Source organism: Salmo salar, chromosome ssa21 (assembly GCF_905237065.1).
Source record: "Salmo salar chromosome ssa21, Ssal_v3.1, whole genome shotgun sequence".
In the NCBI taxonomy this organism is placed as follows: domain Eukaryota; kingdom Metazoa; phylum Chordata; class Actinopteri; order Salmoniformes; family Salmonidae; genus Salmo; species Salmo salar.
Genome location: NC_059462.1, coordinates 15,150,311 through 15,160,267, shown reverse-complemented (window position 1 = coordinate 15,160,267; position 9,957 = coordinate 15,150,311). Strand labels below are relative to the sequence as shown.

At 42.5% G+C, this 9,957-nt stretch overlaps 1 protein-coding gene across 2 annotated transcripts in view; it reads left to right on the top strand.

Moving 5' to 3' along the window:
* The first annotated feature begins 961 nt into the window (after nucleotides 1-961).
* Nucleotides 962-9,957, top strand: part of LOC106581803 (potassium voltage-gated channel subfamily H member 7) — a 53,652-nt gene continuing 44,656 nt past the window's right edge. For both annotated transcript variants that reach the window (XM_045704631.1, XM_014164130.2), the window contains exons 1-2: nucleotides 962-1,319; nucleotides 1,778-2,008. In XM_045704631.1, coding sequence (XP_045560587.1) covers nucleotides 1,244-1,319; nucleotides 1,778-2,008 — 307 coding nt within the window. In that variant the 5' untranslated portion in view covers nucleotides 962-1,243. The remainder of the gene's footprint in view (nucleotides 1,320-1,777; nucleotides 2,009-9,957) is intronic.

Here is a 9,957-nt window from a genome sequence, read left to right as displayed (position 1 = left end):
CATGCCATCTATTGAATATGTTGTTTTACTGGAGAAGATGGGTGGTGCGTTCCTACTGAAATATAAGGACAGATGTTGCAGGACAGTAAGAAGGGCTTTTCATTCTGCACACATTTGCATTTGTTTACACAGAGATTAGCAGAGCTGCCGATTGGTCATTTAGGGATTTCACGAGTTCAAATGTAACACTCATTGAGTACATTTGAATTGTTTTGCTACACAATAAGACATAACAATGTAAATAAAATAAAAACGCCAAAAACAGTGTTAAAGAGTATTTTATATAAGGAAATCTAGCGTCTGAAACTTCAGCACCATGGACAAGTCCTCGTGTGCTATAACAGCATAGGCTTCTCACGAGCTGTTACAGAACGCTTTCATGTTGTCATTTCGAAATGTAAAGCTCAAGCTGCCCAGTAATGGCATGACACATACTGTGGATAAAGTACATCTTTAATTTCTCGTTGTGGCTTCATTATTTTTGTACCTGTGAACTCACCGAGCAAAGCCTTTTTCGTGAATATATAGCCTATACTGTCAGTGGATGATATAACATATATACTCTACGTAAATAAAAACCACGTGGCTCAAAGATGCCAAGGTTAGCGCTATCAGGGGTCCTTAGGACGTCCTACCCTAAACCCTACTCTTACCCTAACCTTACCCTAATTCCAACCTTAACCATGTTACATTTCAACTTCAAAATTGGCAGGGACGACGTCCCAAGGATCACAGATAGCAAGGACAAAATATCTAACTCATAGCGCACATATTCCCTACGCACTGAACACGACATACTGTATGTACAGGTCGAGATTGCTTGACTGTAGTTTCTCAGCACTGCAAATTAACCTTACCCGAGGTGGTAGCGCTGTGCACTAAGCCCTTAGGGGGGTAACGTCACTCCCCCTGGCATATCAGCCCCTGTCCTCTATTCTTGTCCACCACATCGCCACAGAGAACGTCAACATCGCATCCATCTTCAACTAGAAATGGTTTACAAACTATATCTGACCAAAGCAGAAATCCTCCCCGATTCCGTAGTATCGGCAAGGAGTCATTCAAATGCTCTGGTATGCATGCTGGCTGAAGTGTATTCAAGTGAATTTGGGAAAGGTCATTTAAAGTGCAAGGTGAGTGCGCCGAGAATGATTTGTGACAAAGGAAATATCAGCAAGAGGCAACAACAGTAACTTCAGGGTCTCATTGCGAAAGCGCCTTTACACAAGAGCACGGAATAATCATGCCTGTACGAAGAGGTCACGTTGCGCCACAAAATACATTTCTTGGGATAATAATACGGAAATTCGAGGGACAGAGTAAGTATAACATCCCTGGTATCCTCGTGCTAATCTAAAGTGTTGTTCTTCGCGTTGTGGCGCGTGTGTTATGTTAGTCTGTTTGTAAAAGTGGGTATAGAGTGGGCATAAAGTTAGGTTTTAAAAGCTGTTGGATCGTATGAATTAACGTTCATATTCCTCCAATTAAGAATGGGTTTGTTCATTTAAAGAATGCGTTAGAGGAACACATCAAGCAGTGTCAAGAATGTATTCTGTTATGCTTTAGTCTAAGTCAATGGATGTTCTCATAAATCAAGTGCTATTTGACAACTTCTCGACAGTTATTTCAAATTATGCCACATTTGTATTAATGATATCAAATACTGGACTGTCTTCAATTTACAAATACTCTTAAAATGTTCATAAACCTCAAATCTAGACACTACAAACCAATTGGTTTGATAGCATTGTGAGTTTTTGTTTCCTTTTTCTTGCAGATAGGAAATTTGTCATAGCCAATGCCCGGGTGCAGAACTGTGCAATCATCTACTGTAACGATGGCTTCTGTGAGATGACTGGCTACTCCAGACCAGACGTCATGCAGAAGCCGTGCACCTGTGAATTCCTCCACGGCGAGCACACTGACACACATGCCATCAGCCAGGTGGACCAGGCTCTGATGGGCTCAGAGGAGCGCAAGGTGGAAATCACATATCATCGCAAAGATGGTGAGTCAGTCAGCCGGGCCAGCAACAGAGAGGTGGCCTTTATACACTAGGTGTGACATGCTGTCATAAGTTACAGTCCCACCGCAAGACGTCCACCTCGATGTGAGTCCCAAATGGCACTCTGTTCTCTTTATAGTGCACTACTTTTGACTAGAGCCCTTTGGGTTCTAGCGCACTACAAAGGGAATATGGTGCCATTTGAGATGCAACCTTGTTTTGATTACATGTGCAGATATGAGAGAATCGGTGAACACAGTAGAGATGAGGTTATACAGTTTTGACAGTGCACTTGACAATGAGAAGTAATGAGAGCTTTTCCTTCAATTAAGAAAGTGTCTCCATTGACCTGTGCAATAAACGTCGCTATTCATGTGGATGGAGCAAACAACATTTATAAGCAATTAACATTTATAGGAAAGGACTATCAATAGCCATTTCCCCTATCTATGTAGAATGTGGATCTTCCTTTGCATTTACTGAACAACGCTACTTTGGAAAATATTGTATTTAGCTACCAACAATAACAATGTAGGTCTTAAACCATTATGGATATCATTGTTTTGATGAGGTATGATGTGAGAGTTTCAGTAAATGTTATTATACTCTAAGCGAGGAAGCAAGATAACCTTTGACAGTGATATCTGGCTTGATTTTTTATTTTTTTTAAATGCCATTGCATAATGGAGGTGTAATCAGTTGCTTGGCAGACAATGCCAGAAAGCTGAACATTCCAATTTATTGAAGACCTTGGCATCGGAGAGGTATTATAGTGATATACAGCATCTAGGAGCATGAACCAGCATATTATCAATTTCCAATTGTATGTATAGTAGAGACTGTCAGTGGCAATATGGTAGTTTGTACCTTCTCTTGGTCCTAGTTGTCACTAAGACACATGCAGCAGAGAGAGTGGATCTTGACTCTGACAAGGTCAATGGGGCTTGGTCAGCTGCCATGGCACGGTAGGGAGTAGTGTGTTGTCTGTGACTGACAGAGGAAAGGAAAGTGCTGTCTCAGTTCACTCAGGTCTAGAGCACAATATGCCGCGACTCACCCGCCTTCCTCCAAGGCTGTTCCAGACGATTGTAATGACGATACAAATAGCTAACAGCGAATCAATGTAGTCTTGTTTCACAATGACGATAAATCAATGAATTACTGCAGTATTTGCATACCATCCTGTAAAATATCTCAACAGTGGCGAGACGGGCCATGCCCAGTCACAACCCTTGTAGAGAAATCTATGAGAGTGAACAAAAACAATTAATCCAGTAATCAATGTACCGTCATCAGACTGGAACCAGGGCTGAATCCCAAATAGTGCCCTATTCCCTACATACTGCACTACTTTGGACCAGATCCTTATGGGAATAGGGTGCCATTTGGGATGCCGCCCCAGCTTCAAAAGGTGGGCGTTTCTGTTTTCCTCTCAATTAGATTTAACTGTCGGTTCCGAGTTTTTCCCATAGAGATCCTATTCGAATTCCTAATTCTATGGCTTTTCCTGAGCACATGAACTGAGCAAGGAAAGGACATGTGAGCTACCGTATTGAGCTTCATCCCTGTGAGGGGTGACACCAGGTACTGTGCATTATGTCTATGAGGCATTGTTATTCCAGCATACGTTCAAGGTCCTTGACTCCTCTAGATGTAATCCAAAAAGCAGATGTGGTTATTATCTCGTCTATCCTTGTTTGACTGTTCTGGCGAGGACCTTCAGTCCTCTTTGGGTACCATTTTCTTGGGCCACTATCCCCACATGGGTTCAGTGCTTTTTTAGCTTGACTCTAGACATGATATGAACCGTGTTCAGTGCAGGCAGCAGTACTGTGTAGTCGCAGTGAATTAAAAGGAAGTTGCTGCTCAATGACATACATCTAAAAATGTAATGCCACCTCCTGCCATTGTCAGGCAGTGCGCTTTTTGGTCAGTATAATTCACCCCTCAAAGTCATTGCAGTGTCGCTCCTCTTTTCAAGGGATAGTATATGATGACAGGAAGGCAGGTCATATTTTTTTGTTCCCCCGGCTCACGGCAATAAAGAACGTTTAACCCAACTTATTCTCTGCTTGTTCACTATATATGTGCATAGTGAAAAATGACTGTAGATTCACCGAAAAATCAAAATAGTTCCATTTTTTATCTTCCAGCAGCAGCAGTCATCAGCCTAGGCATATTTCTGCTAATCACGTGGGAATCAGAGCCAGATGTTCCTCGAGTAAGTCGAATAGATTGTTTTAGAATCCTGGAGAAAGACAATAACACAAAGTACCCTAGGGAGCCATTGGTGAGGAGTACCTCTCTGAAGAGCAGGGTTTTAAAGTCACTTTAGTCTCCGTGTAGTTCTGTATAAACTCAATGTGTCAATCATGGTTAATAAGGAATGGGAGCAGAGTAAAAGCCATGCGACACATTCAAACTTAATCATTACACTCGCTCTCCCTCCCTCCCGTGCCTCGAGACAGGTCTCTTAATACTTCTCAGAGGAGTCTAGAGTGAGGCGCAGGGCTCATGAATAAAGATGTCAAGGATGACACTGCGGTGACTGGGAGTGAGCGGCTTACCGCGTAAATGCATTACAGGGCCATGGAAGGGCACAATCCACAGGCTCCCGTAGACGGGAACACAAATGCAAGATTCATGACATCCTTGAGAGCAATGGGCCTATCGACGCGAGTTGTTTGTCGACCCCATTTTTGCTAAAGCATTTAGCTAAAGCCTATCACATTTCACCGAGTGGAAATGACATTAGCCACAATAGGGCTGAACCAGTGTTGACAACATAGAGAAATAGTTGAGCATAAGGATGAATAGGCGATAGTCTCACGGCACAGGAAATGGAGGAAGTGTGCCTGGCCAATATTAAATCATGACTCACAACTCGATGGTGTTAGACCTCAGGTGCTCCCTCTTGCTTGCTCACTCACCGTCTACAGGAGCGCGATACTATCAAATGAATCATAGTCATGCCGACATGTTAGTATAAAACTGCATATGGGAATAGTCATGCTTAATATAAGGATCTCTAATTTGGTTTTCATACTGTGTCATGTTCCCAGGAGGGGGGGGGGGTCTTGAAATGCCCGGTGACGACATCATCAGCAACACATCTCTAGCTCTTTGCCCCCGCAAAAAAAAGCTGAAAAGTGAAGCTGTTCATGCGTATGCTTCGAAAAAGGACAATCGAGACCGCAGTGAGATACACATCCAAAACCGTCGCCACAGGCACATTATCGCTCATCTCGGTGTTGAACAGTATATAGTTGTGAGAGGAGATGAATCCGAAATCACAACGTCTTCCCTCTCAAAGAAGATTCCTAATCAATGAGATAAATGCCTTCCTTTGCTGGGCTTTGTAAAACGATCCTATTCCGACGGGTGTAATAGTACTTTGGGACTGAATGAGTGAGTACAAAGGGAAGCTTGACACTGAGCAGCACGCTGAAGTTAAATATATAACAGTCCCAGCATAGCTAGCCGTGCTGCTGAGGTATGCGTGGGTGCAGGGTTTCAAAGGTGACTCCCCTTTGAGGAGCTGGAGGGCCGTCTCCCCCGCTGCAGGGTGATGGGGAGGGTGGGGGCGACGGGGGGGACACAGGGGCACTCACAGTTGGCTGCTTCGGGAGACCTGGATGGATGCGCTCAAAAAAGAGGTGCATGCATTTTTTATTGATCTTAGCCTCTTTGGTTACTCCCAGTATGTCGCAAAACACATTTAGCGTTTGCCAAGGTCAGACGTTTATTAGAAAGAAGCCATCCTATCAGAATAATGATCGGATTAAATTAAAACATATCAGGTTTGAATTAGATTAGTAGATTTTGCAGAAGTCTTCGATCAAATGGGCCTGATATAAAAGCTGTTCTTGACAGGCTCTCTGTAATTATCATCTGACAAAAAGCTAATTAACACTGAGTACAGTAGGTAGCAGATGGAGCACTGAACATCACGAACACACGCCTTGGCCAGTCGCCCTACATGTCCACATATGAATTCATATCTCCATTTCATGGGGGACCCTCTTGAATCCAATCCAACAGCCACCAAACCATCTGTTTTACTTCCAATTAGCTTTTGCCAGCAATTAGCTATTTCAGCCCATTGGATGACAAATATCAGCTAGCTGGCTTGCTAGCAAAACACATACAGCAAGATGCACTTGAAATTGGTGTTCATCTTGATGACTTAGAGGACACTGATTAAAGATGAAAGTAGGCCATGATGACTAGCTTAGGGCAGTCTTAACGGAGGCGAGATATGGCCACATGGCCAACAGACTCCAAACAAAGGGTTAGTATGCCTTCCCTCCCCTTACATATTCCCCTCTTGATTGGCTATGCCCCGGTGCGGTTGTGTATGGCCTCCGCAACACAGCCCTGCAACAACCATGTCACATTGTATTAGCACGATAACCGTGGAGAGTGTCATGACTCATGTATAGCCTGCTCCATCTGGAACTGCTGTTTTTCTCTCTAAATGTTGGGATTCATAGCGAACCCAAAAAAATGAAGATCAGTGTTGAATGTTTTTAATATGGGAATGTTTCTCCCCTCGTCGCACTAGCATTTAACCTTAAGACGCGTCTGCTGAGCAAAATAACAAAAACGTGTGCCTATATCACTTTTGTTTTCATTAATGTAACGTACCTATAAAGATCCTAAATAGTTTGAGTGAGTACTGAAGGTCCTATGTTTAAAGGAAGTACTACTCATAGCTAACTGTCCTAAACCCACCCTTATAAAAGTACTTTAAGACTTCTCTTTCTCGTCAGAATGCTTCTGTACAGAGAAGTATTCCAAGACGGAGATCACACAGCTGTAGACCTTTAGCAATCAATAATGGCTCGATGTGCAGCCATCTTTTCAATTATTGATGGTGGAAATAGAATCTAATGAAATTTCCATCATCTTGAAATGGGAACTGATATCAGTACAGCGCTGTATCTATGTATTCACACAGGCACAATACTTCTACAGGACTGGCAAGACATTGACCTTGTGCAGTCATTGGTAAGGAATGATATCTATTTTTATCCATACTTGAAAAGCATTGGAAGGAAAATTATAGTTTGCAATGCCAAGGTGATGTACGGTCATCATGTGTATAGTATGCAAAGTAACACGAATTCAGATATATCTGATCTGTCACAATTTAGACTTCACTTACTATTGTCAACACATTGAATATATATTAAATTAAGAATCAATTTCCCTTATCAGTTTTGTTTCTGCAGACCTTTGGGAAAATGTGAAATTGTAAGACTATCAAATCTTTCAGTTACCACATTATTTTCCTAAACCTCATATCTGTGCATCTTAGGAATCACACAATTGCTTTGCTCGCTGAGCTTCTGCATTCATACTCAGCTTGATAAAAGCTTTTTTTCCATGACAGGTGTATTATCCTTAAAGGCCACAATATCAGTAAGATCAGCATTTCTCTGTGGCCTGGAATCTGACATTCAATGGGACCATGGTAAAAACGCTGGAAATCTCATTTGACCTTCTGCCAGTCTGAAGACAGTGATCATGCTTGGGGGCTGAGGCAGCTCCTTAGGGGCTGAAGGGGCTGCTAGATTGACACTTGAAGGGAAACTTGAGCCCACCGACTGAAATTAATGATAGACCTCCAATCACTAGGAGAGACACTAATGTACACTATTAGACCTTTGTGTTCTCCTGAACCTGCCACTTTCAGTTATCCCAACCTGCCTGCAAATGATCTACAACTCACACAGGGAGGAGGCGGTAACTGGGTTGTGTTCATTAGTGCACACTATATTTCGTATTGGACACGTTCAGAAAGTCCCTCCTTGTTTCAGTCCGTTGTTTGCCATTTGTGCCTAGTGTATACAACTCGGTAACGCAACTGATAACGCAATTGTTTAGGATATGTATAGCACTGAATAACATGTCTTAAACCATAGGTCAAATGCACCCCTAAATGCTCTTATTGCACATCACCCAGTGCTTTTCAGTGTGATTTACCACCAACCTGAGAGATGCACATAGTGTACGCAACACTGTTTATCCTGGCAGCTTTCCACAATCATGCACGTGGTCTGATGTGATCCGTGTACTGGCAGAGGGAATGAACTGGGGAATTCTCTATTCAATCAACACACCAGAGTCTGTCTGCCATAACAATCCTTCCTAATGACAATGAAAGGTGTGAATAGTCTCCTGACCACATGAAACCAGGACTAGGAAATGATTGGCCTGTTTTACTCCGAGTTCTATTTGCTTGTAACTTATTTCTAGAGTAAGCATGTGTGTGTGCATTTGTGTGTATGTTAACATTATATTATAACGTTAAACCATCTTGTGTTGTGATAGAATAATCTTGAGATCACATGACTAGGCTGGATATGTCATCAGATCATCAGAAGTATCTAACATGATGATTCGGATTGTGCCATTCATCACCCCGGTGGAGGTAAAAAAAGAGAACGTTGGCTATTATACACCTGAGTAGGTGACTTTCAGCAGGAGACAGGATGAGGAGTCACCCAAATAGGGACCCAAATAGCTCAGCCTTTTAGCGGGGTATTGTTTTCCCATCTGGTAAGTTAAATCAATTCCCAAACATGCTGCCACAGAATCATTCTGGGTCTCCTCTTTCCTGCAGCATTTTCTTCACTCTGGTCACACAGCAGCTAGTTTCCACAGATCTAAAACGTGACGCAGTGTGAAACATTAATGTATGCCAACTAACCGATACAAGATCCGTGTATACACTGAATCATTTATTGCTGAGATAGATGTCTAAGGAGATGAATGGGGGTAATTTCCGTCATGTAATTGTGGGGAAACCTAAATGCAGTTAACTAAAATTGATGAATGATTAATGATTTTAAAGCAATGACAATGAGCAGTATTGATATCGGAGGAGATGAGTGAGGAGTTTCATACAACGGACATTATAACCCATACCAGACGAAGGCGCTTCTCTTATTACCAGTTCACCACAATTACAATAATTGTGATTACGTGGTTGTCTTACCGAACTACTTACTGTAAGTTGAATGCACTGACTTTAAGTCGCTCTGGATAAAAGTGTCTGCTAAATGTACAAAATACAAATCCAATGTAAATGTAAATGTAACTGTTTTTCACAGTTTTGGACATAAAATATTGTTGTGAAGAACGGTCATTCCGCTGGGGCTCCTATTTAAGTCTGACGCGGAAATGCAGTCCAACGGAGGATTGTTGTGTTTAATCAGACAGACAGCCTACTGCTGATGAATGTGACTGGCAGTGTGGATGTGAGATCCAGCTCTGGAGGAGATTACTATGAACACTGGTAATGTGTCCTCTGCTGGCCTGGCTGGTAGACGGTGAGAGACACATTTGCATAGGGACGGATGAGCATCTTTTGATCTTCTTTGCGTATTGCTTATTATGGCACATCGGGTGTTCTTCCTGGAAGGGCAGCAGATGTGTGGCTTGTTTTATGAGGGCAGTGAGACTCTGGGAGAAATGGAGTCCCACTGATGAAAGGATTTATTTCTCTTTGGCATTGATGCTTCTACTCTGCATGACTCTGAATTAGTCTGAACCCGTTTTTTACAATTCAATGATAATGCTGATGGCATTATAATGCAGTGGGAGATATAGGGTTATGGAGATATAGGGGTATGGAGGCTGCACTAGGAGATTAGGGCTGGAAAATCATCAGTTGATCTAATGACAGATTTAGCCACCAGATAAATCGGCATCATCAGTACCAAGGCTATATTAATTTTTAGACCATGAGACCACCCTCAACCTCCTGGCCCCTCCATTTGCTGACGACAACGTGCGCTTCTGAAATGATTTTGTTTGCGATAAGGACTGCGGTGGTCCGTGTTTTCTGGGGTCTAGTGTACTATAAAATAGATGGCTCTCCTATTCTTACCACCTTGCCCAGTCATATTCAAGGTTTCTAGGGGTTCTGATGGGTCAAACTTTGA